This window comes from Erpetoichthys calabaricus, chromosome 12 (genome assembly GCF_900747795.2).
Source record: "Erpetoichthys calabaricus chromosome 12, fErpCal1.3, whole genome shotgun sequence".
NCBI classification, from domain to species: domain Eukaryota; kingdom Metazoa; phylum Chordata; class Cladistia; order Polypteriformes; family Polypteridae; genus Erpetoichthys; species Erpetoichthys calabaricus.
The window spans coordinates 142,438,033-142,465,533 of NC_041405.2; the positions used below are offsets into that span (position 1 = coordinate 142,438,033).

At 40.4% G+C, this 27,501-nt stretch overlaps 1 protein-coding gene across 1 annotated transcript in view; it reads right to left on the minus strand.

Moving 5' to 3' along the window:
• Positions 1–549: 549 nt before the first annotated feature.
• Positions 550–27,501, minus strand: part of LOC114663174 (sarcoplasmic reticulum histidine-rich calcium-binding protein) — a 52,122-nt gene continuing 25,170 nt past the window's right edge. Inside the window, exons 2-7 of the mRNA XM_028816925.2 lie at positions 18,637–18,754; positions 17,928–17,974; positions 15,158–15,236; positions 14,825–14,959; positions 2,823–2,941; positions 550–2,639 (exon numbers count right to left, since the gene is read on the minus strand). Coding sequence (XP_028672758.1) covers positions 609–2,639; positions 2,823–2,941; positions 14,825–14,959; positions 15,158–15,236; positions 17,928–17,974; positions 18,637–18,754 — 2,529 coding nt within the window. The 3' untranslated portion in view covers positions 550–608. The remainder of the gene's footprint in view (positions 2,640–2,822; positions 2,942–14,824; positions 14,960–15,157; positions 15,237–17,927; positions 17,975–18,636; positions 18,755–27,501) is intronic.

Consider the following 27,501-nt stretch of genomic DNA (forward strand, 5'->3'; position numbering starts at 1 on the left):
TGGTAGCAAAGCTTTGACACTTTGTTTTCTTCTCTCTTTGTCATGCAAATTGTGCAGGTAATGGGCCATCTGGGTTGAGTACATTAAAAGCTTCACTGGGGTGAATGTTCTAAGCAACCAAAAGCAAGAAACAGCAAGTTTGTGTCTAGCAGGCGGTGTGGCCCGGTGGGCGTAATGGGGCAGATCACAGATTCATGTTCCACTCGTGTCATTTCCTCTGTCTGACCCTGTCACGTAACCTGCCGGCACTTCAAACAGAAAAAAATATCCATTCACGTACGGTGTTCACCTCAAAGGGTGCTACAAAATCAAGACTGGCAGAAGTACGTCATTATGGTAGGCATAGAAGAGCAACTCTTGTGGACTGATGTGAAGATCTCGCACTGTCCAGACAATTGAGGCTTATCCTAAGTGATGGACTTGGAGGTTGGGTAGCCCACTTATTTTTGACCCTGAAAGGCCAAATCTCCAAAATAATCACGCCGGTTTTCATTCCCTTTAAGAACAGAAATCCACATCTCCTGAAAGTCCTTGAACCAACCTTTGCAGAAAAAAAATATGCCACTTGGAGCTTGCAGGCCTCGTGTGGCTTCTCCTCTGGGCGTCAGCTAGCGGGTTTTATTTCCCTCTGTTGTTTTAAAAATGAATTTGTCCCATTGGAGGGTGAAAGTATTTCCCTTGAGGCTGTGTGCCTTGTGGCCACCGTGCTTGGAGGATTCATGCCCACTCTTTTTATGCCCATGTTCACCATGCTTCTTATAGTCAGTACTCTTTGAACTTTCTTTTCCACTCCTCTCAAGTCCATGTTCACCATGCTTCACATGGTCACCATCCTTTCCACTCTTCTCATGTTCATGTTTGTGATACTTCTTGTGATCGGTACTCTTTGAGGTATCTTTTTCAGTCTTTTGTCCATGTTCACCATGCCTCCTATAGTCACTGCCCTTTGAGGTGTCCTTCCCAGTCTTCTCATGTCCATGTTCACCATGCTTCCTATGGTCACTACTCTTTGAGCTTTCCTTTCCGCTCTTCTCATGTCCATGTTCATTGTGCTTCTTGTGGTCACTACTCTTTGAGGTATCCTTCCCAGTCTTCTCATGTCCATGTTCACCATGCTTCCTATGGTCACTACTCTTTGAGCTTTCCTTTCCGCTCTTCTCATGTCCATGTTCATGGTGCTTCCTATGGTCACTACTCTTTGAAGTGTCCTTTTCAGTCTTTCCATGCCCATGTTCAACATGTTTCTTATGGTCACTACTCTTTGAGGTGTCCTTTCCAGTTTTCTCATGTCCATGTTCAACATGTTTCTTATGGTCACTACTCTTTGAGGTGTCCTTTTCAGTCTTTCCATGCCCATGTTCAACATGTTTCTTATGGTCACTACTCTTTGAGGTGTCCTTTCCAGTTTTCTCATGTCCATGTTCACCATACTTCCTATGGTCACTACTCTTTGAGCTTTCCTTTCCACTCTTTTCATGTCCATGTTCATGGTACTTCTTGTGGTCACTTTTCTTTGAAGTGCCCCTTTCAGTCTTTCCATCCCCATGTTCACCATGTTTCTTATGGTCACTACTCTTTGAGGTGTCTTTTCCAGTCTTCTCATGTCCACGTTCACCATGTTTCCTATGGTCACTACTCTTTGAGCTTTCTTTTCCACTCATTTCATGTCCATGTTCATGGTGCTTCTTATGGTCACTACTCTTTGAGGTGTCTTTTCCAGTCTTCTCATGTCCACGTTCACCATGTTTCCTATGGTCACTACTCTTTGAGCTTTCTTTTCCACTCATTTCATGTTCATGTTCATGGTGCTTCTTGTGGCCACTTCTCTTTGAGGTGTCCTTTTCAGTCATCTTATGTCCATGTTCATCATGTTTCTTGTGCTCAATACTTTTTGAGGTTTCTTTTCTACTCTTCTCATGACCATGACCATGGTGCTGCTTGTGTTCAGTACTCTTTGGGGTGTCCTTTTCAGTCTTCTCATGCCCATGTTCAACATGCGTCTTATGGTCACTTTTCTTTGAGGTTTCCTTTCCACTCTTCTCGTGTCTGTGTTCAATGTGTTTCCTTTGGTCACTGATTTTTGAAATCTTCTCGTGCTTCTGTTTGATGTCCTTCTTGGTATCTGTCGTCTTCAGGTGATCTTGTCCTTTCTTCTCATGTCTATGTACACGCTTTATGTGATTTTCACTCTTGACCCTATCCTGTCCACTCTTCTTTTCTTTGTGTTCTTTCTTTCCTTTGTGATCGATGCTTCTCTCCCTGTCCTGTCCCAGTTTGCGCCTCTCTTTGTGCTCGTCCCTTTTGTCAAGCACCTCTTCCTTGCGCCCTTCTCTTTTCTTGTCCTTGAGTATTTTGAATGGTTTGGTTTGCCTTTTTTCCAGCCTCAGTGCTGTGTCCTTTTTTTCTTTTTGAGACTTCTGGATTCTTTCTTCTTGAGGCCTTGTCTTGGTCCTCTCCTTTTGGGGCTTTCCCTCCTTATCCATTCTGCCTTTGTGTTTGTCCCTTTCTACCTCACCGCTTTTGGCTCGCCTTGACACTAATTTCCTTCTTCTACGAGTAGCACCATCTGTGTCATCCCTTTCTTCCACTTCAGGTACCCATGACCACCAGACCAAGTTATCGAAGAATGATGTCTGTACCTGTGAAGAATAAATGATAATGAGGAGTGATGGTATAGTAGTTGTTTTACACGCAGGTGAAAATTAGAGGGAATTTTGTGGGTGGTCAGATGGCTATAAGCCTAACAACCAGAAAATCTGCAGCGCTTTTAACGGTGAAAGCCAATAAAAGCGTGACTGTAAATTATGCAAATACAATCTCACCTCATCTGAGGTGGTCTCTTCCACTTCATCGCTGTCAAACCAGACTGGCACTTCAGGTTCTTGCTCAATTTCAAGCTCCAGCTTGGCTTGTGAAACTTCACTGTCTTCAAAAACCATGTCTGAAAAGAAGCAGGAACAGTGTCAAGGGCAAATGGCAGTATGAACCTGAGATGGCAATGCTTGTCAAAACCCTTTTCTCCTTTGCCTAGATTGAGTGGAGCTGGGTTTTATGCTTACATAAATAGTCATATGGTGGGACCAATTCTGAAATGGACACCACCATGTCCTTTACAGGGCCTAAATATTGAAGAATTACCAACTAAATTGAATTTAACTGATTTTTGCATATTAAGTCACAGTATATTAATAAATGGCCAAGTCTGTTCAAAGGGACCATAATGTCATTTTTAGGTGGCCACGTCCCAATGACGCACATTAGTTTAACTGCCAGCTCTAATCTGGTCATGCATGAGCTAGTGTGGGCATGTGGTTGAATGGGCTCAGTGATGCAGTGCCATTCCTTCCAAGTTCGTTTCTGCCTTCCACTGGATGCTGTAAGGACAGGCTACAATCTCTGTGATCCTAAACTGGATTGAGTGGCTTAGATAACGAATGGCCGCCTTTCATGAACATGAGATTAAAATTTCTCTCGACCATCACGACAAACCACATGGGTTTAATACAAAATGTAATTTTTTGGCTGGACTGCTTCCACCTCCAGACGTAGATATTGTCAAAAGAGACATCATTGTCAAATGGGGGTCAACATTTTTTCCACATTGCTGACAAAATGCACTCTTTAAAATAAAGTTGCCACAATGCCATAAGGGAACCATTTTTGGTTTGATTTTGTGCACATGTAATTGTGTTGTGATGGAAAAAGGTATTGCCATCAAGTTCATGAGATAATTCAAGTGATCCATAGGCTCCCAAAATCCAAGAATCTCTTCCATTTATTTGCAGTGCTTCATTTTTTGTCTAATGCTTGCTCCATCTTATTTAACCATAGGCAGTTAGGAATTCCACTGTGTGCCACTAGATGTTGCTGTATAAATCCCTACACTTGCACTTGTAGAACTGCATTCATCACAAAATATTTTATGGTATATACAAAGCAAAATATATGATAATAAATTCTTTATATGGATTATGTATTGTCTTGTAATATTTTCATGTTATATGTATACACTGATACCTTGTCGCAATGTTTTCATCTGTCTGCCTTGTTAAGTAAGGACTGTAGTAACAAATTTCTCATAGCCTGAACTAAGCTGAGATTATCTTTGAAACATTGATGCTTCAATTTTGGATTCTGCATTCTGGGAGCTCAACATGCACATGAAGAAATGGATTTATCTCACTCATACCCATATAGTGCCTCTCATGATGACACTCATTGACTTACCCATTAACGTTTACTTCATTTTTCTTCTGCCACTGTTGTTGATGGCCTGCCAGATCTTAGGTTATCTTTTACTATGGTGGAATTTTTCAGTTCATCTCTTAACTGTGGCACATGAAATGACAAGTCCTGGTAGACATTGACTAGGCAAGAATGAATCTCTGAACATATGTTGTTCTCTGGTATTAGAAATTCAGTAAAACCTAATTTCCTGCAAAATCTCTTATATATATTTCTCTTCTGGTTCGTCCTGCTTCCACTTCAAAACCGGTCCTGCCCACACGCAGCCGACACAGCAATTCTCGATTCCTATTCGTCCTCTTCCATGTCATGCACTATACTGGCCTGCTGAGCATAGTACATCCAAGAAGTACTCGAGGTGCTGCCACAATGGTAAAGTAGCTTTACCACCTTTGCGGGAGCCACCTGTGTCTTTACAACAGCTTCTTACACAGCAAACAGAAGCTAAAAATTATCGTGAACACATTTGAGAATACAACTTTTCTCTACCGTTTGCTTCCATGGGTGCACATATAACTCGGCCTCCTGGCCACGGACCATACTGTTTTAAAATACATGGGCAAATTTTTCACCAAATCTCTCCACTATATGCTAACACTTCTACCTCTCCAGGATATGGACAGTTGTATGTTTTTGACACAGCGCAAGCTACTGAAGTACGCTTACAAAATAAAGCAAACTCTGCATGCAGCGAAAATGTACTTCTCCAGCTAGATTCCATGCTCAGAACCATCGACCCCTTCGCTAAATCATACAAACACATGCATGAAATCACTCAGTCCAATCCAACAGCATCTGTACGAATGGTTTTCAAGGACACCCCTAGGCAGGATTTACGACGATACAATGCCCCGACATGTCACACCGATGTTGCAGCGATTTTCATCGGAGAAGATGGCGAAACGCCTGCCGAAAGGGACATTTGCATCTATCCCATAGGCAACTCCTGTAAGCAGATTTCAATGTGCAATATGAATTGCGATCCTATGGTTTACCCACTTTTATTCCCTTACGAAGACATTGGCTGGCACAAAGATTTACAACATGTTCCAGATAAAAGAACCGCCAAGCGAATAAGGCTTACTCAATGCCAATTTTACACATACAGATTAGCAATGAGGAATACATTTAGTATTTTGCACTCCAGCGGCAAACTATTCCAACAGTAGATAGATAGATAGATAGATACTTTATTAATCCCAATGGGAAATTCACATTAACGTCGTAGATGCGTATGTTAAAACGGAGGGCGCGCGTCTCAACTATCTCAGATTACATCAACAAGATCTGTGCGTCGAACTATCAGACGCAATGCAAGCAAACGCTGTCAATAACAACGTTCGTGTAAGCAAAATGATCATATTACTGTCCATATTTCCAGGAAGTCCAAGATACATGCAACAAAACTATCAGGATGCCATGGCCATAGTACGTAAATTCGGAAAGCCTGATTTATTTATCACTTTCACATGTAATCCTGCTTGGCCGGAAATTCTACATGCACACTGCGTCTTTCAAGAAGTATTTATTTCTTCTTGATTTCTGAATTCCTTTCTCACCGTTTTCACAGCCGTATGCTACGGCAGGCGTCGGCTATCTATAATAATAAAAGGCAAAGCCCTCACTGACTGACTGACTGACTCACTGACTGACTGACTCACTCATCACTAATTCTCCAACTTCCCGTGTAGGTGGAAGGCTGAAATTTGGCAGGCTCATTCCTTACAGCTTACTTACAAAAGTTAGGCAGGTTTCATTTCGAAATTCAAAGCGTAATGGTCATAACTGGAACATATTTTTTGTCCATACACTGTAATGGAGGAGGCGGAGTCACGTATCGCGTCATCACGCCTCCTACGTAATCACGTGAACTAAAAACAAGGAAGACATTTACAGCACGAGTCACACGCGGGAACGAAGGTAAATGACGTTAATTTTTGACTGTCTTTTAATACTGTGTAAGCATACATATTAACACGTGCAATTAAACGTGTGCATTTACGGGGTGATTTCTCAGGCTTAAAAGCTCACCTTTTATCAAACGCGGGAACAAAGGTAACTGACGTTGTTCACTGTCTTTTAATACTGTGTAACCATACATATTAACACATGTCCAATTAAACGTGTGCATTTACGGGGTGATTTCTCAGGCTTAAAAGCTCGCCTTTTACTAAAAAGGTAAATGCAAAACTATTTTCAATCAGTTTATTGAAACGCTCCCGTTAAGGATTGCAATAACATATTCGCGAGATAAAAGAACGAAGTAGGGGGAAATGGAGGAACAGCCGCAAACAGCAAAGAGCAAAAAATTAATTAAACAATTGAGAACGGAGCGAGTTAAGCATACAAGCATGTTCATAAGGGAAACAAAGCACGGTGTAAAACGTAAGTTTAAATTAAGTTTATAGAAACGCTCCCGCTGCGGATTGCAATAACATATTCGCGAGATAAAAGTTTAATGAGAAGACACGAGGTATAAACGAACCACACGCCATGGCGCAACGTTAGGGGCAACAGTTTCAACCATTCTATGATCTGCTTCTCGCAACTGAAAGACGGCACATGGCGGATGTTAGCCGACTTGCTGACCACAACGTTAGGGGCTTCAACTATGGCGCTGACGCCACATCTCAGTGCCAACACTTTGCAGACTGTACTTAAAAGACACGCCCTCCTCACTGGACAGTTAAAAACACCAATCAAACTAACGATGACATCAAGTATTACCCAATCAAAACTAGGAAAGGAGGCATCTTCATAAAATGCGTGTGGGATGATTTGCATGAGACGCTGCTTTAAAAAAAAAATTATAAAAAAAATACGGGATAAATCCCATCCAGTATTGATTCAAAACGGGACGCGCAATTTCATTCTCAAACGCGGCACAATTCCGTATTTTAAAGGACGGGTGGCAACCCTACAGTGCCAGGTAACCACCCATACAATCAGATTGTGATTCACACTAGGAATGCAATGAATGTAATTACCCCGATCTACATACAAGGCGAAAGTCTTGCAACATTCAAAGATGATGGTTTGGGATAAGTACACCATACAACATAAAAGAGCTTATGAAGCCTTGAACCGAAAAAAGCAAGATCTCAGAGATCGTAAAAAAAAAAAATAGGAGGTAATGTCGTTTTACTCGCTGTACATTTTAGTCAAACATTACCAGTTATTCCACGAGGGAGACCAGCAGATGAACTCAACGCGTGTTTAAAATCCATGCTTCTCCCACGCTCTGTTATATGTCGCGTGTTCTCGGGTAGGTGCACCAAAAAATTTATACATTTAAGCATGTAATGGGCAAACAAAAAATGAGGTATACCCGAAGGCACTGCAGTAGTACTTAATGTAACTTTACTTCTTAAATGTTAATGTTTTACTGTTTAATAATTTATACGCTTCTTATATGTTGTTCAAATTCTTTTATCAAAATACCACTGACAGTGCAATGCACGATAACATGGAGTGAATACACCATACGCATCCGCCCACGGCTGCCCTGCTGTGCGCAGATAGGAGTTGATTCTACAATAAAATAAAATAAAGATAAAAAGAGTAAAACAATCATCACCCATAAAGCGTGTGTGTGTGTGTATATATGTGTATATATATATGTTGATATGTGGATGTGTATATGTATATATATATATATATATATATATATATGTAGATATGTATATATATGTGTATATGTATATATATGTTTATATGTGTGTGTGTGTGTATTTTATATATATAAAACACAGCAACACTCATAACAATGACAACACAATTACATTGACAATCATGTTACGTTATTTTTAAAATGTTTCCTTTTTTTTCATAACCTCTTTAACACACTACTTCTCCGCTGCGAAGCGCGGGTATATTGCTAGTATTTAATATTCCAGGTTTCAGCATCCGTGTTGACTCAGCGTTGAAAAAAGAAAACCTACTCTATACAAAATTTTGAGTTGAAGCCCCTCCTGTCTTGAATTGTCCTGATCCTTTTTGAATGTGTTTCCTATTTGTGCACTACTCAGACATTTTTGGAAGTGTTTATTTAACAATATTTTAGCAAAAAATCTGTTTACTCTGCACTTTGTGAGCATATAATTGGATGACTTGATATGTGGATTATCTGACGTGTAACATTACATTTTTTTCATTGAAGCTTTCAATATTATTTCTCTATAGATGCTCATTTTGTCATTGTTTTGTCTTGGTAGAGTAATACAGTGGAACCTCGAGATACGATCACCTCTGTATACGAGAAATTCAAAATACGAGGAAAGTATGAGCGAAAAATTCAGATCTAAATACGAGCATTGGCTCACGTAACGAGCCACGAGCCAGGCTGTGGGTATAACTCGCGGCTTAGCTGGGGGGCGTGGTAGCTATAGCGAGCCGCAGGGCGATCTGCGGTGTCTGCGTTTCTCACCTAAGTGCACAGATGGGAAACTGCCCACATCCATGATTTGTCCTGTGGCTGATGGGCTGGGCAGGGTTGCTACCCGTCCTTTAAAATACGGAATCGTCCCGTATTTGAGAATGAAATTGCACGTCCCGTTTTGAATCAATACGTATGCATCCCTTATTTTTTTGTCTTAAAAGTGGTAACCCTAGCAGCTGCCATGTCTTCCCCGCATATATAGAGAAGCGCGAGCCGGTTAAGGGGGAGAAGAAGTAAAAGAAAAGAGAGGAGAGGAGAGAGAACGGAGGTTGCAGGAGGAGGCAGGAATCCGCAGCAGTAGGAAGTCGGTGCGAGAGAGCGAGCGAGTGCAGGCTCGCGTGTAGCTGAACAGGCGAGCCAAACAGCTGAAGCAGGACGGTGTAGAGAAGGTCAGCTGCATTAAGTGTCTCGCCTGTTGCAGAGCCCGCATGGGAGAAGCAGGTGAGACGCTAACAGAGAAGAAGCACCGGGGATTGTCATCTGTTTTTTGAAGACTGCTTCCTGTTGATGTTTTAACCTCGTGTTAAAGGATTGTTATTCTTATGTACTTTAAACCTCCACTTCACAACTGTTTTAAGGATTATTTATTTAAAGATTTATTGAATGCTCTACTGCACTTTGGACACCTGTTTTGATTCTTTTAATAATCAGTTATATTATTTACCAGTGTTATTTATTAAAGGTAGACTACAGTATATATAATTTATCAGTGTTATTTGTTAGGAAAATTGATTTTTATGTTAATATATTTGGGATGCGGAACGGATTAACTGGATTTCCATTATTTTCAATGGGGACGTTTGTTCTAGATACGAGAAATTCGCTATACAAGCTCAGTGCTGGAACGAATTAAACTCGTATCTAGAGGTTCCACTGTATATTGCTATGCTTTCCTCCATTGTATTATTAACATGTAGCCTTTGTCAGAATGCCTAATCTCACAGATTTACCACTGTTTATAAGGTATTACAGTATATAACTTATCCCCACCTTCCCTTCTATATCTATAACCTCAGGCAATTAGATATAGTAAAAAGACAAGCAGAAGTTAAGTTACAGTTTAAATAATGTATTATTGATAATATTCATAAATAATAACAAAATGCAAAGTATATTTGAATATTGGCAACCATACCACCTGATTAAATGGTGATATGTAGTTCAGGCGGCACACAGACTTCTAGTTACTTAAATGTCTCTAGTTAAGGCATCATTGGTGCTCAGCTTTCAGCCACATGTCTGTTCAAAATGGCTGCTGAGCTGTGCTCTTCATTGTGTGGTCTTCATCACAGGTTAGCAAGAGAGAGATTGTGAGGTTAAACACATACATTTATAGATTTTCTGTCCAACCCCGAGAGCCAATAGGACAGCATGGTACTTAAAGGCCTCTGAGACAAGCCAATTCCAAACAGCCATACCTCAGACCAATGGGGGAATAGAACATCTTAATACCTGCCACCCCCAAGACCATATGTCTTTAAGTCTTTCTTGCGGGGGTAGAAATGAATTAAGCAAAGAAACACTAAGCAAACCGGTTTAAGGCACATCTTCCCCCAAATCCTGTCATAAAATTCAAAGAGGCTCAGTCGTAAAAGGGGGGGTAAACACGAATACCTCTCACCAAAGTAACACTAAATTACATTGCTTTGCCTAAAAATCAAATAAAGACATACAAAATATTCACCAAGTTATATGTAAAATCTCACATCACAACAGTCAGAAACATTATTTCCATTCTCCATGAAAACACGAGATTCAAGTTTTTCTTGACAATCATGACAAACCATGTGGGTTTGTTGTACAAAATATGTCATTTTGGGCTGGACTGCTTCCACCTCCAGGCCTAGATACTGTCAAAAGAGACATCATTATCAAATGGGGGTCAACATTTTTTTCTACCTTCCTGACATAATGCACTCTTTAAAGTAAAGTTGCCACAGTGGTTCTTCAGAGTAATGTTATAGGGGAACCACTTTCGGTTCTAAAAAGAACCCCCCACATGAAGGTTCCAGAAAAAACCTGTATTTATTTAGCTCCTTAACAGGCTCCTTAAAGTAAATAACCATGAATAGATGGTAACAGATTTTCGAAATATCAATGGCATTCCTGCTGCAACACAATAACACGGGCCAAGTTCAGGTTTGTCAAAATGTGGGTGTCCTGCTAGGCAGCCTCTGATACATTAAAGATTTCAGGTTTCTTCTACATATTAAGACAAAGTGCAAAGAATCCTTCCCAGAATGAAACAGTGCTATGTCAATAGTTCTACACTGAAACACACAACCCAGTAAAGAACCATAACATGCTATTAGTAAAGAACCAGCATTTTAAAGAGTGTGATTACTCAAGTCACCTGAAAGCCATTCTTCTCCTATCTTAAAAACTGTTGTGCCAGCTGCTTTTTAATTTTTTAAAATCTTGACAGCTATCCTTAATATGCTAAGGTTGCTGCCATAACAAGCACCAGCTACCTTTCTGTCACATCCCTCTCCATTAGTAAGACCTTGAAGAAGCCTCAGACCCCCTGTAATATAAACACAGCCTTGTGTGTTCTGCTGTTAGAATTGAATGGTGGGTCAAAGAGCCAGACTGCCAAGGACCAGGAAAAGAAGCCACAAGTCAAGTCTTTTAAATGTGCCATGGGTTAAAAAGTTAAACTTGAAGCCAAGTAAACCTAATCAGATGGCTAAGCGGAATTTGTAGGTGAAAATAAAGGTACCAGAAATTCATTGCCCTAAAATTATAGAAAGTCTGGAAAATCTAACACACCAAGACTTACTTTTACTTTTAAAAGTAACTTAGATACTGAAGATTACTCATTACTTACAAAAAAAAGTATCTAAATATGTTACCTAGTTACTGCTTATAAAAAGTAATGCGTTTCAAACGGTGTGTTATTTTTGTGTGACACTTCCTTCCTTTTTATGAAAAACTGTGCATTGTACTGGTCAGCATTCGTTGTTAAATCTTAAACTCGTGAAACTGATCAAAAACACAGCCTTACTGTATTTGATCATCGTGCCATCTTTATATATAATACCCTACCATGGCTGTCCGTTTGTCTGTCCAGGATTTTAAATCACCTGTAGCTCACAAACCGTTTGAACTATTGACCTGAAATTTGGTACACATATACTATGTGATGTCTACTATCTGCTTTTGGGGTCATGATTGACCTCCAAGGTTATTCCTCTTTTTATTTTTATTTTATTTTATTGTACAATCAACTCTCGGCAGCGATCAGCAGGGCTTGGCATGTGGCACATGGGTATGGGCGCCATTCTCATCCCTACCACCTTCGCCATCACTTCCTCTAGCTCTTCATATCTTAAGTCTTCAATCTGCCTTAAGAATGATTTAAGTGCCAGCTTAAGTGAAAAATCAAAGAAAACATACTAAGTAATTGCAACACAAACACTGACTTAATCAGTTTTAACATGAAAAGGTGCTGACGAAAGAAGAGAAGAAGCAGGCCGCTAGGGTGGAGAATACAAGAGCTGCTCAGGAAGCAGCAAGCGCATCAAACTCTGAGCAAACGAATGATAAATGTACAGAGAAAGAGGGTGAAAACTAGAAGTCATGTATTCACTGCATGTTATCATGCAGTGCGCCATTACTGGTATCTTATAAATACTGTAGTGCGCCGGTTCTGGACCAGAGAAGGACATGCTCTTCATGTGGCCAAGTCCCCTTGAGTAGCGTGGAGATGGGGGGTGGTGACACAGACACAACGTTCCCAGCTGCTAATGCCCCTTGCTTTACACCTAGTGCTGCTGTGATGATCAGCGACTCCCTTTTGACCTCAAAGCCTCGTTCAAACGTAGCGCTGTCTGTGACTTGTGACGCCGCGTTCAACAGGCACATTGATATTCGTCTAGTCAGCAAGTGGCAGTGTTTGGCCAGTGTCGCATGCCAAACAGTCTCACAACGGAGGAAGTCAGACTGCTGAAAGGAGAAGGTGGAGTGTCAGACCCATTAACCAAAAGCGGCAAAGGGAGGTTGAGTATAATATTCTCATAAGCAGGAGACCTACGTGATGAACAGATGCACTTCAGATATTTTTGAGTGTCTTTGATAACTGTCATATTCAGCCCATCCATCATTGTGGTACACATGTAACCATCCTCTCCTTGTAATTCCTCATTTAGGATACACCATCATCGTGTAGTTAGAAAAATTAACCGTGAGTGGTGAAGCACAATGCGTGTAACCATGATTGATGTCATTTTTGTTGTGTGGCCCTTATGAGCACCTTGGATTTATCAAGTATAAACCAGGCTTTACTCGGACAACCACAGGTAACTTCTTTGCAAAAAATGTCAATGGTTCTACAAAATAATGCAGAACACATATCTGTAATGCAGGCATTTTTACTTCCAAGAAAATAAACCTTGTGTCACATTATGATTATCAGAGGTGACTGTGTGCAGAGGGTACAGACCTATAAATACCTAGGAGTGCAGCTGGATGATAAACTGGATTGGACTGCTAATACTGATGCTCTGTGCAAGAGAGGACAGAGCCGACTATACTTCCTTAGAAGGCTGGCGTCCTTCAACATCTGCAATAAGACTGCTGAAAGGAGAAGGTGGAGTGTCAGACCCATTAACCAAAAGCGACAAAGGGAGGTTAAGTATAATCTCATAAGCAGGAGACCAACGTGATGGTGTGCTGGGGAGGCAGCATAAAGAAGAGGGACGCCTCACGCCTGGACAAACTGGTGAGGAAGGCAGGCTCTATTTTATGCATGGAGCTGGACAGTCTGACATCTGTGGCAGAGCGACGGGCGCTGAGCAGGCTCCTATCAATCATGGAGAATCCACTGCATCCACTGAACAGGATCATCTCCAGACAGAGGAGCAGCTGCAGCTTCAGCAACAGACTGCTATCACCGTCCTGCTCCACTGACAGACTGAGGAGATTGTTCCTCCCCCAAACTATGCGACTCTTCAGTTCCACTCGGGTGGTAAACGTTAACATTATACAAAGTTATTGTCTGTTATACCTGCATTTTTATTACTCTTTAATTTAATATTGTTTTTTATCAGTATGCTGCTGCTGGAATATGTGAATTTCCCCTTGGGATTAATAAAGTATCTATCTATCTATCTATCAATCACATGACAAAACAGCTCGGGATCCTGGTAGGCAACCACCCAGGCAGACACACGGTCCAGTCCCTAAGTCCCCGAAAACGACCATCTATCTGCGTCAGCCAGGTGTTATGTGGTCGTCCCTTTGGCCTGGTCCATACGCTGGGGTCCACAACAGTGAGGATCCTGCGAGCCGGATCATCCTCAGGGAAATGCGCCACATGGCCGTAGTGCCGTAACTGACACTCCCTCACAATGCAGATCATGTGCCTCATTCAGGACTCCATTAAAATGCCAGTATGAAATGTCACAACAATAATGAAAAACAATTGCAAAACATAATAAAATGGCGCAAACTAAAATATTAAGGAGTCCAGGTATGTAAATATTTTGCTCAATAAGCTCAAGAGTGTATTAGTTTGAATTTTGGTTCAATACAAGGACGTTTGGACCTTGACTGCCACTGTTTAATCCACAGGTTCCCTTTGTTGTCTGCATTGATATCTCACTGTTGCTACACACAGAACCAATGCCCATCTCTGTGGTTCTCTTTCAAATGATTTTATATGTTGCACTTGCCACTGGATGTATTTTTTTTCTTCCATCCCACAAACACTAATATCTGACACTAATGTGTGTGCATTTGAGTTTCTTAGCTGTTTCATATTATTTGCTACCAGGTGGTAGTGCCATGTATCACTGAATAGAGGACAAAATGAGTAGGCAGAGAGGACAGTGAAGGTACAAAATGTACAATGCACCAGAAAATCTTACCTGGCACCTGGCATATGAATGAAATTTAAAGCCACACTCATTTATGCCCAATGGGTCAAATGGAAGCTGTTCTCTCAGTGTGAGCGTACAAAGATGGCTAGAGATACATCTGTTGGTCTTGTAGCTTTTCTTGATGGTGTCTTTCATCTTGAAGATGGTGTACACCACTCCAATGGACTTTATCGACTTTATTTCCAAGGTGTACAGTAATAGGATCACCCAACGTGCAACAAATCTAAACCTGTCTTTCAATGGGGGAAATGGTAAGGCTTACCGTGTAACATCTGGCAGCCGGCTGTGATGAGCACAATGATGAGAGCCACAAGGAGGCATCGGTTCAGTGTGATCCCATTCCAGGGTGCTTCTTCACTGCTTGGCACTGGCTTTCTCACAGTCTTCTCCAGGGTAACTGTAGTGGAAAGAGAATTTTTAGATTGTGTCATTTGGCTACCTGCACAACAGAGAAATATGCAAGATGAACATTAAGAACTTTGGTCTCCAGGTGAAATATCCAGCTGCCCCAAGACATCCAACCTTACATCTCCTCCCACTATAACGTGGATTCCAGGGGTCTATCAATGCTTTGAACACATGTCTGCAGTGCTACCTGACTTTGATTTCTCCTTTATGGGGCTTGATTCAGGAGGCCGTTTCTTTTTCTCTTCCTCCACGGTCCCTTTTGGGTCCTAAAACAAAAAAGAGTCCACAGTGAGACAGGATATTGGGTATTCCTACCAGTGTTTTTCATTAGCTGCTTTATGAATGTCAAGTTTGTCCATTCAATTCTGGATTGCAGTAATAAACAAGTAAGTTCACAGCAGGCTGGACACCCCCTTATCCTGAGGACCATCTGTGATGTCTCCCAAGAAAGAGGGCAAACATTGAAAAATTGAGATGATCAGGAGAAGAAACGTCAAAGAAATACACGCAAACAACCGTTGCCAGCAGTCAGTCCTACCTTTTATCAAAAACCTAAAAGCAAATCAAAAAATGTAAAAAAAGTAAAATCCTAAAAAAAAAATCACACAGCGGTTTCTTTCAATATATCCGCAAACTCGGATGAAGAGAAAGTAACTGTCATGACCTTTATCGCCATAACCCTGGAAGTCATCAGCTCTGCATTTCTGGCACGATTGCCTAGCAAGGTGGCAACAACTCTACAAAATGGCGTCAGAAAAGAACAAACAAATTTCATAACAATCTTGGAAAGAACTTCCACCTTAATTAAACAACAAGTGTCTGCGTATTTGTGTGTCTGTCAGGTTGCTGCTGCATTTCTCTGTTATATGCCATTTAGTATGGGGTTCCTAAAAGCAGTTGCAAAATTTGTGATGTGAAAAATGTAATGTATTTTATTAGTACATGCATAACAAAATAGATTCCAATAGAATGTGCACTGCAAGTGTTAGCACTGAATATGTGGAGGTCTTCATTGATTACTTAGATTTCAACTTGTCATAGATGGATAGCACAGTTAGTTTAGCAAGAAAACAATAATAGAATTGACTTCTATGACCCCAAAAACTATTTACATAGCAAGATGAACAAAACAGATTCAAAATGTTAAAAAATGAAGAAAGAATATTAATCATAACACCAGCCTGATCTGTTCATCCTGAGCGCCTGGACACACACAAACTCATGGAGGCGCTCAAATGAGAGGAGACCATTGAATCCATCAGGCTCATTTGATAGCTTGATGGTTGTCTCATCTTTATGGGTTACTGGTAAGTCAAGCTCTGGGGTGCAGCTTCTCGTCTGGATGGCCGTTTCTTTACAAGAACAACTATTGGAAGCCTGGTAAATCATAGTCATGGAGCCACCTGAATTGTTAACTCCCTCTTAAAACCCTCAACATCTATCTTCTAAACCCACTGTTATCCTGAGCAGGATTGTGGGGAGCCTCAGCGCTTGCGATGACAAAATCATTTGACCTAAATGGTGGTCATCCTAAAATACAAAGCCCCAGAAGGAAGTGTGTCTGTCTTTCTTCAACAGGACAACAAACTGACTTAGAAACCCAGTATCAGAAAAACTCTTTAAATTTGTTATGTGATTTTTTTGCAAAAACTGACAATATTTTGGATTGTTTATTTTAGTGATGTATCTGTGATTTCACATTGGAAGATTTTGATATTTGTTTTTTTCTTCTGGATGTTGTCATTTTGTTCACTGTTTTTAATGGGTTGCCATATTGTTGGTAGCAATGATCTCTATTGCTAGCCACATGGTTCACAACCTATCATGTTATTGCATTGCCCTTACAAAAGATGCTGGCATGAACAACCTGGCACCCAAACTTTAACTCTCACCCACTCAGAAAAAAGAAACACCTGAAAAAGAATTTAGAGACTTGAATTTTGCTTTTCCTGGCAGTTGTTTTGGTGTTGGGATGCGGGTTATTCTAACTGTAGTTAATGACCTTCTCTTGCTTCACGATCCATCAAAAAGCCCCTCTGAATGTGTTAATATCTTTGCCACTCTCAGTATAATCCTTAGCACTTGGCCCTTTAAGGGCAACGGCAGACATGAAGGTGCAGGACACTAGGAGCCACCTGAGAAACTTCTAAACTGTTGTCTCCAGGGCAAATGGAAGTCCATCCCTGATCCCAGAAGTGATTTTAGGATGGGGTGTAAAGCCTCCTCACAGCCAGGGGCCTGTGGAGTGGAGAGAAGGGAGTAGGAAAAGGGCAGGAAGAGGGACCCAAGGGTAGAAAGGAGGCACTTTGGTGTGGTAGTGTGTGGGTGCAAATGGGTCAACCACCACTGCTGATAGATTATGTTAAAGTATTGTCTATGCAGCCCATCTAAGATGGGTTAATATTTTAAGCAATCAATGTAGTCCTCAGCGTTAACGTTTGCAGTGCAGTGTGTATGTGTGTATGTTATAGGCCATTTGGAATGGGATGTGTAAAAGGAGTCTTAATGTTTGTGTTGCACCATCTGTTGGAATGACAAATGTAAAGTATTTTATAGCTAAAAATGTTTGTGATGTGCCATCTATTGGAATGACAGAGGCACGACAACCAGACAGACACAAAGATAGACGCTTGTCCTCTTATTAAGATGGAAAGACGAGGTTTGTGTTTATTGTTAATGAATTTTGTGTCTGTTTTAATTTCAGTGTGTGGAGGGTTGCCCCGAAGGTTCCCTCCTGTCACTATATATACAGTACCTATACAAAATGTTTACCCCCTTGGATTTTTTCCCATTTTATTTTTATACAACATTGAATCACAGTGGACTGAATTTGGCTTTTTTGACACAGATCAACAGAAAGAGACTATTTAATGTCAAAATGAAAACAGATCTCTGAAAATGAATTACAAATAGGGAGTTTGAAATACCCTGGACCAGAATGGCCAGCACATACTTACATCGGCTGTGGGGGGGCTTCCTGCACTTTTCTTAGAGACGGGAACATCTGGAAAAATAAGTCCGAGAGAAATTCATGAAGTGCAGACTTTACCTGTGTGTAAATCAAGGGTATCAACCCTTACTTCAGTGCTGTCCATCACTGTACTTCAGTTCTGATCTGCCCGGTGTATTCACTGTCCTATTTAACTGCCCGCTGGTGAGCACTAACGTACCCTGTAGGGGGAGTCTGTGGCCATAGGACCACCTATGGCATAAGGCCCCATTACAGAATGGACTTTACAAATAATGAATGTTTGGCCAGGGAGAGACAGATGATCTCCACAACTTAGTGAAAATATTATGGTCTGGAAGGCCTCAGCTTAAGACCTTCACTCAATAAAGATGAAAAACTGAGTGGTGGATCCTACCTGCTTATGGAAATGCAGGGAGAATGTGGGTACGGGACAGTGATGGCTGCAGTGTGTGGTGGATACTGGCCATGTGAGGTACTTCATGACAGGATGCGCAACACACACTTTTATTCTATCTGTTGGGAAGCGTAAAAACACAGCCAGCAGCTACAGTGAACTTAGAGATGTAAAGATGGGGCATTTCACTATTGTGTAGTAGAGGGAAAGCAGTGGAAGATGTGGCACACAGCCTGGCACCAGTATTCTCTGCCATGTGATGCACAGAAAGCTGTAAACAACAAAAAGAGTGAAAAAGTACCTTGACTCGGGATTTCCTCCATGCTCTTCGGTAGGCTTTCACCCGGCGCAGGCAACTCCTCCAACTCTTCTGTGGGGATGATATCTTCAGCAAATGTTTCAAAGGTACTTTCTTCCATCTCAGCACAAAAGAAAGACGGAGTTAATAAAGGCGCTAGAATACAACACAAAACTACATACCAGCAGATGGAGAAAGCTGCAGTTGGCACCCCAGTTTGAGTATTACATGATTGGAACTGATGAGAAATTTAAGATAAAAGCATCCTCAAATCTGACAGTGCAGGTCTGAGGCTGGCGGATAGATGGTGCTGAAAAGCAACCCCCTCATTAACATTGCACAAATCAGAACTCACAGAGAGAGAAAGAGAGGGAGGGAATTGTATATAAAATCATATTTCATGTATGAATGGAAGAATTGGGTTGCTGCCCTGATTTGAGCACCAATATCCTTAGAACACCCCAATGAACCTTACATGAGCATGAGATACTGGATACAGAACCAGACCTGAACAAGCAAGGCCTTACCACAGCCAACTGGTGTGGAAACTTAGAAAATCAGTCATGGCTAATCAGCCACTCCGAAAATGGAAACATGGCTACAGAATCAATCATATACTGCTCACTCTATCTATCTATCTATCTATCTATCTATCTATCTATCTATCTATCTGTCAATTATATAGTTTGTCTGTCTTTTCTATATATTTTATAGTACCTTACAAATTTAGCTGTTAAGCTTCTCAATATTGTCTTTCCTATCTATAATGGAAAGAATGTAGGTAACATCCAGCAACAGCATGGGGAGTTACAGGACAAACTAGATGTCTTTCTAGTTAAAGGAAGTCTTTGGAGAAGATTCATTAAACTTTTGGGAATCCTCCAAGCTGCTCCTCCAAGAGCATTGTGGAATCCCTTTGAAAAAAGTATGGGCTCCTCAAAGGTACTGGGGAGGACAGTCTGCATGCAGATCACCTGTGTCTAGCAGTTCTGGTGGCAGAAATAATGAAGTGTAAGAGCATCTGGGTCACTAGAGAGTGCTCTAAGAATGACACCCCAAGGCTTTTACATGGCAAGTCAGTAAGTGAGTTGTTATGCAAGAGCTGAACTGGTGGGAGGAAGAGTATTAGTGAGGTATAAGGAAGGTGGGCTGAGAATGTTTGATTGTGGTAGTAAGACACCCTCTGTTTACAGGGAGGTCTTTAGGCACTTTTCCATTTTACTTTGTATTCTCCTGATTATACTAACCTTCTCTTATACTAAAGAGTCTTCTTATAGGATAGTTTTAGCATTCTCTGTCATCATTTGAATTCAGGGATACCTCAAGAACAACCATTGGTGTTTACATTATCTTTTATTATAGTGCCTTTAAGCTATGTATCTATGTGTTTATTATATAGTGCATTTCATATCTATCTGTTATATAGTGACTTTAAGTTATCTATTTATTATATAGTGCTTTTAAGTTATCTATCTGTTATATAGTGCATTTAAGGTAATATATCTATCTGTTTATCTATTATATAGTGACTTTAAGTTATCTATCTATCTATCTATTATATAGTGCCTTTAAGTTATCTATCTATCTATATATCTACTATATAGTGCTTTTAAGTTATCTGTCTATTTATCGGTTATATAGTGCATTTAAGGTAATATATCTATCAGTTTATCTATTATATAGTGCCTTTAAGTTACCTATCTATCTGTTTATCTATTATATAGTGCCTTTAAGTTATCTATTATCTGTTTATCTATTATATAGTGCCTTTGAGTTATCTATCTATCTGTTTATCTATTATATAGTGCCTTTAAGTTATCTATCTATATATTATATAGTGCCTTTAAGTTATCTATCTATCTATCAATCTATCTATTTATCTATCTATTATACAGTGCCTTTAAGTTATCTGTCTATCTGTTATAATGAATTATTATTATAGTGCCTTTATGTTATATATCTATCTGTTTATCAATTATATAGTGCCTTTAAGTTATTTATCTATCTATCTATATATCTACTATATAGTGCCTTTAAGTTATCTATCTATCTATCTGTTTATCTATTATATAGTGCCTTTAAGTTATCTATTATCTGTTTATCTATTATATAGTGCCTTTAAGTTATCTATCTATCTATTATATAGTGCCTTTGAGTTATCTATCTATCTGTTTATCTATTATATAGTGCCTTTAAGTTATCTATCTATCTATTATATAGTGCCTTTAAGTTATCTATCTATCTATCTATCTATCTATCTATCTATCTATCTATCTATCTATTATATAGTGCCTTTAAGTTATCTGTCTATCTGTTATAATGAATTATTATTATAGTGCCTTTAGGTTATATATCTATCTGTTTATCAATTATATAGTGCCTTTAAGTTATCTATCTATCAATCTATCTATTTATCTATCTACAGTATTATATAGTGCCTTTAAGTTATCTGTCTATTTATCTGTTACAGTATAATGAATTATTATTATAGTGCCTTTAGGTTATATATCTATCTGTTTATCTATTATATAGTGCCTTTAAGTTATCTATTTATCTGTTATATAGTGCCTTTCATATCTATCTGTTATATAGTGCCTTCAACCTACCTCTCTCTCTCTCACTTCATTCGGATTTCTCCATCAACTGAAACCCCTTAGTTACAGCACTACGCCCAGAAAAGCGCCTGGCTAATTTAGACATTCACACAACTTCCTGCATGAAACACAAAAGTGCAGCCTGTTTTTAACATTTTATACTTGCCCTTTCATATATTAATTCCATTTCCTCTTCTAGTGTTTATTTTTATTTCTTGTATTTCTTGTATTACTTGTCCCATGCACAAGTACCTTTTAAAAACTCATGCCAATGAAATAAATGTTTGTTTAAATTAATATAGGAGGTGGTAGCTTAAAGTCTTGTGCCACACTGAAGCCCATTGGGTTGGAAAGACCAGAAAGGCCATCAGGACCGAAGTGTGAAAGCTGTGCAGTTTCATGTCTTATTTTAATTGAATATGTTCTCTTTTCTTTGTGCTCAGTTTTTTGGTTCTTTTAGATCATTAAACATACTGTATACTGTCAGATTAACATGTTAAGTTAATTGGCGATGTCAAATTCGACTCCGTCTGCGACAGTGGGCTCTGCGATGAACTGGGACCCGTGCCGGAGTTCCCATTGCCTTAATGCATCCAATGCTACCACGAAAGATTCCGCCCCCAGGAGGTCTGAATTGGAATACTGTAATGCCTTTTTGAAAATGCTCTTTATGAAAATAAATAAATTAATACATACATGCAAAACATTAAAAATAATGATTTTGTTACGCTTGTGTCTCTTTCATTTAAACTTGAGCGCGCGTGAGAGAGAGAGCGATACAGAGCTCGAATAGCCGGGCATCTCATCTTAAAGCTCTCGCCTCGAGGTCGTCTAATTATAACCTAAACCGTTCGGTAAATACGACCTGCCGCTCGCTGGAAGGAACCTAATCCAGTGGACGCGCTTTGAATGACTTCTCGGCAATTAAAACGGTCGTATCAAAGGAAAGTTGCTGCGGGCGTCATCTAATCGCCCTTTCACGTGTCCGTCCCTGCACCCGGTCACGTGCCTGTCTCGAGGATGCCCTTGCGCGCCCGTTTGTCTGTGTAGATATGGACGCGCGCGCGCCGGTCGGGTCTGTCTGTCTGCTCAAGGGATGAGGAAAAGGAAGAGCCGGTAGAAGAAATGAGCGCGCAAAAGGACAGACGAGACGAGCACAACGGAATGCTGCTGTCAGCTCTTCCCCAGTCGGCGTCTTCCACTTCAGCTTCTTTCCACATCCCAAAGATGTACAGGTTGGGTTAATTAGTGGCCATGCATCTGTGTGTGTAAGCGAGCGTGTGCTGTGGTGGACTGTAGACCCCTTAAGTGTTGACCCCTGTCTCGTGTCCGTAGATAGAGATTTAGACTTCATCTAAGTCTTCAAAGGATACGTGGGTTTGTAAAAACTGACGATATGTATATATGAGATACAGTATTTATACAGTATATATATAGAGCAATTCATCTTTTTCTCAGCCTATTCTAGTTCAGTACCAAAGGGTGCTGGTGGCTATCTAAGCCCGGACTGGATGGCAGTCAATCAGGGCACACTCGGACAAACACCCACAGTGGACAAGTTATCATGTGTTAAACTACCCGCCAGGTCTTTGGGTCTTTAACCAGAGTTTTTATTTCGTTTTCCATGGTCTACCGCTGTCAACTGGGCAAACAGCAGTTTATATCGCAATGAGTTCTTTATGTTAATCATTGAGATTAATTGCTTTATTTCTTGTTTAACTTAATATGTGTGTATTTTTATGTGGCTCATTAATTACTGTTGGTGCAGTACAGTAGTCCTTTGCAGGGCACACACACACAGCCATATGATATATATGTGTGTGTGTGTGTGTATATATATATATATATATATATATATATATATAAAATGTGTCTGTGTGTGTATATATATATATATATATATCTATATATGTGCTGGGGAGGCAGCATTAAGAAGAAGGATGTCTCACGCCTGGACAAACTGGTGAGGAAGTCAGGCTCTATTGTAGGCACGGAGCTGGACAGTTTGACATCCGTGGCAGAGCGACGGGCGCTCAGCAGGCTCCTATCAATTATGGAGAATCCAATGCATCCACTAAACAGTGTCATCTCCAGACAGAAGAGCAGCTTCAGTGACAGACTGCTGTCAATGTCCTGCTCCACTGACAGACTGGGGAGATCGTTCATCCAACAAACTATGTGAATCTTCAATTCCACCTGGGGGGGAGGGGGTAAACGTTAACATTATTCAAAGTTATTGTCTGTTATACCTGCATTGTTATTACTCTTTAATATTGTTTTTGTATCAGTATGCTGCTGCTGGAGTATGTGAATTTTCCCTTGGGATTAATAAAGTATCTATCTATCTATCTATCTATACATATAGATTATGTGTGTGTGTATATATACTGTATATATATATATATATATATAAGCATTACCTGGTAGGTAACCACTCAAATAATCAGATTGCGACTCCGACCTAAGCGTGTAATACTCTGATCTTCACCCTGTTAAATAAGCGAATCAACCATTGTGGCGCAATGTCAGAGGCTTTGCCACGGGCACTGAAGTCCGAGGTTCGATCCCCGTAAGCGGATGCAAAAATATGTACACCTGACGAGCCCCAATAAGGGCGAAACACATGTCGTATACTCTTTGTATTATTTGTCAGACACCGTGTCACACATCTATGAACTACGTCTCTCAACTGAAATGACATGGCATATGTTTGCCAACTGGCCAACCAACCACAAGCGTTACCTGGTAGGTAACCACCTAAATAATCAGATTTTGACTCAGATCTATGGTTGCCACAATGTTACTCGGGTATAGTATATACAGTGCCTATAAAAAGTGTTCATCGCATTGGAAGTTTTCACATTTTCTTATTATATAATGTTGAGTCACAGTTAATTGTTTTTTGTCTTTTTTGACACCGATCAACTGAAAAAAACAAATGTCAAAGTTCATTTATATTCTGCAGTCATTCGGAAGCCCAGACAGGTGCTCTCTGTACTGACTCAAGGGTGACAAGACGTGGTCAGGACACCGGCAGAGGTCAATACCAAAGGGACTGTCGACCGAACATCAAAAAATAAGAACACCAAACCAAAAATCAAAGTCTAAAGCTGGTGAAATATTCTTGTTCTAAAAACCACTAACACTAAACACTAAAAAGTTAAAAGAAAGCAGGAACATAAAAAAAAGAACAAAACAGAATTCAACCCCCACCTGAGAGAAAGAGTGGAGGGGGGGGAAAGCTTTTGGTAGGCACTGTAACATACCATTCAGAGATCCGTTTAATCCAATTCAGGGTCACAGGGAGGCAGAGTCTATCCTAGCAGCACTGGTTTTGAGCATTAAAAGGCTCTGGACAGGATGCCAGTCCACTTATATATGTGTGTGTGTGTGTGTGTGTGTGTGTCCGCAAGTTATACACACTGAAAATCAAGAGTTAGGATGTGATGGTCGAACACTCCCCTTCCACTCAAGTTGTCTGTTCACATTGTGCTATCAAGTCAGAGAAACAACTTTACTGGACTTTTGGGTAAGGGAATTCAGAGATGATTCTTCACCTAATATCAGCTGGTGTGAAATATAACTTTGGATAACAATCTCTGTCTTGCTCTCTAATGCAAATGTGTAAGTTCTTCTTCAACAAAAGTTGCTATATAGAATTGTGATTTGCAGATTATGACAGATGGTGTTTTTCCATATTTACAAAAGTTGCTTGAAACAAAGATTAAGATTATTTTTTGCTTGGCTTTGTCATGATTGTTGCAATTTTTGGGCGGAGTGGTGGCTCTGAGGCTAAGGATCTGCGCTGGTATCCAGAAGGTTGCCGGTTCGAATCCCCGTCACTGCCAAAAAGAGATCCTACTCTGCTGGGCCCTTGAGCAAGACCCTTAATCTGTAATTGCTCCAGGAGCACTGTACAATGGCTAACCCTGCGCTCTAACCCCAAGGGGTATGTGAAAACTAACAAATTTCTAATACGAGAAAAAGTAAAAGAACAAAAAAAATATTTTAGTTACATGTTATAAGTAGGGGCGGCACGGTGGCGCAGTGGTAGCGCTGCTGCCTCGCAGTTAGGAGACCCGGGTTCTCTTCCCGGGTCCACCCTGCGTGGAGTTTGCATGTTCTCCCCGTGTCTGCGTGGGTTTCTTCCGGGCGCTCCAGTTTCCTCCCACAGTCCAAAAACATGCAGGTTAGGTGGATTGGCGATTCTAAATTGGCCTTAGTGTGTGCTTGGTGTGTGGGTGTGTTTGTGTGTGTCCTGCGGTGGGTTGGCACCCTGCCCAGGATTGTTTCCTGCCTTGTGCCCTGTGTTGGCTGGGATTGGCTCCAGCAGACCCCCGTGACCCTGTGTTCGGATTCAGCGGGTTAGAAAATGGATGGATGTTATAAGTAATATCCTTAAATAATCCCCAAAGTATCCTACTGGACACTTGGAATAGAGCATGCAGGTGAGACTTCCCAATGTGCGTTTGCCTTTCCCACTGCAGTTGTGATTCCAGATAGCCAAGCCATTTCTTAGATTTTTCCCACCTGACACGATCATACCATAAGCCTGGTTCCTGTTTTATTTCCATAAAGGTTCTTGGAAGATTTTCGGTTTGCTTATTTCAGTACAGTTCTGGAGTTATTAGTCTTGTTTTTGTGATTATCATTTTTTATTATTATTCTGGGAGTTAAATTTCATTTTACGATTTTGTGTGGTTGCAGTTTTGTTGTGCTGATCCTTGCATAGTTGCCGCCACATTGTTTACTGTTGCTAATCTTGTGAGATGGATGTCGCGTGACATACAGGTTTGTGTCATCACAATCCACCTATTTAAAATGGCTGCATGCAGCTTCCGGCACTGTCACTACCCTATCTGGCAGTGACAGGCACCTAAGCTTTTAGATTTGTAATGAATACAAGACGACAACAGTCAGTAGACATGAGACAATTCAGACAAGTTAGTCTGACATCCACTTTACAGCGCTTCAACTTTAGCTTAGTGTTCTGGTTTGGATGATCATATCTGTCTTTATTATTATTATTATTATTATTATTATTATTACCACGCTTCTTTTAACTTCACCTGTTTGTTGTCTGGTACAAATCTTGTAATCAATATTTAACCCACTTCCTATTGTCCAAATGACTTGAAATATTTTGCACACTTACTCACTTCCGATGACAATACAGGAATCAATAATCAGTTTCACTAATTGATCAATTAATCCATGTTAATTAAGAAATTAAATTTTCATATGAAGATTAGTTCAAGATTTCACCAAAGATGGCACTAGTAACGGATAGAAATATTAAAGGAAGTGTTAAAATATCCATCCATCCATTATCTAACCCGCTATATCCTAACTATAGAGTCTCGGGGGTCTGCTGGAGCCAATACCAGCCAACACAGGGCACAAGGCAGGAAACAAACCCCGGGCAGGGCACCAGCCCACCGCAGAAGTGTTAAAATATTGATTACAAAATTATACTAAAACAAACCCAAGATTAAAAAGTTGAAAATAAATTATATATAAAAAAATACTTTTTTCAAAGCCACTCTTATATTAAGTTAAAAAGTGTACTAAAAAGTAAAAAATTGGTCTCTCATACATCCATCCATCCATCCATCCATTATACAACCCACTATATACTAACTACAGGGTCACTGGGGTCTGCTGGAGCCAATCCCAGCCAAACACAGGGCGCAAGGTAGGAAACAAACCCCGGGCAGGGTGCCAGCCCACCGCAGGGCACACGCACACACCAAGCACACACTAGGGACAATTTAGGATCGCCAATGCACCTAACCTGCATGTCTTTGGAGTGTGGGAGGAAACCCACGCAGACACGGGGAGAACATGCAAACTCCACGCAGGGAGGACCCAGGAAGCGCTACCCACTGCGCGACCATGCCGCCCCTCTCATACATCACTAATAAAATAAAAGCGTGGGCACTTTTCATCAATCAATATTCAAAAAGCACTTCTTAAAATCTTAGCAAAAGCGCCCACCTTTTATTTGGAGAGTGATGTATGAGAGACTTATGTTTTACTTTTTAGTACACTTTTTAACTTAATATAAGTGTGGTTTTTAAAAAGTCTTTTTTTTATATATATATTTTGGTATTCTGACCATAACACAGTCTTTGTCAAACCAGAGTGTCGTCATGAAGACCCTAGAGACGTTGCAAACTCTGATTGACTTTAGCCTGTCATCCTTCATAGGACTGTACTTGCTGAACGTTGGCTGCCATTGTCCATTTGAAATGGTTGTACTTTATGCCATACA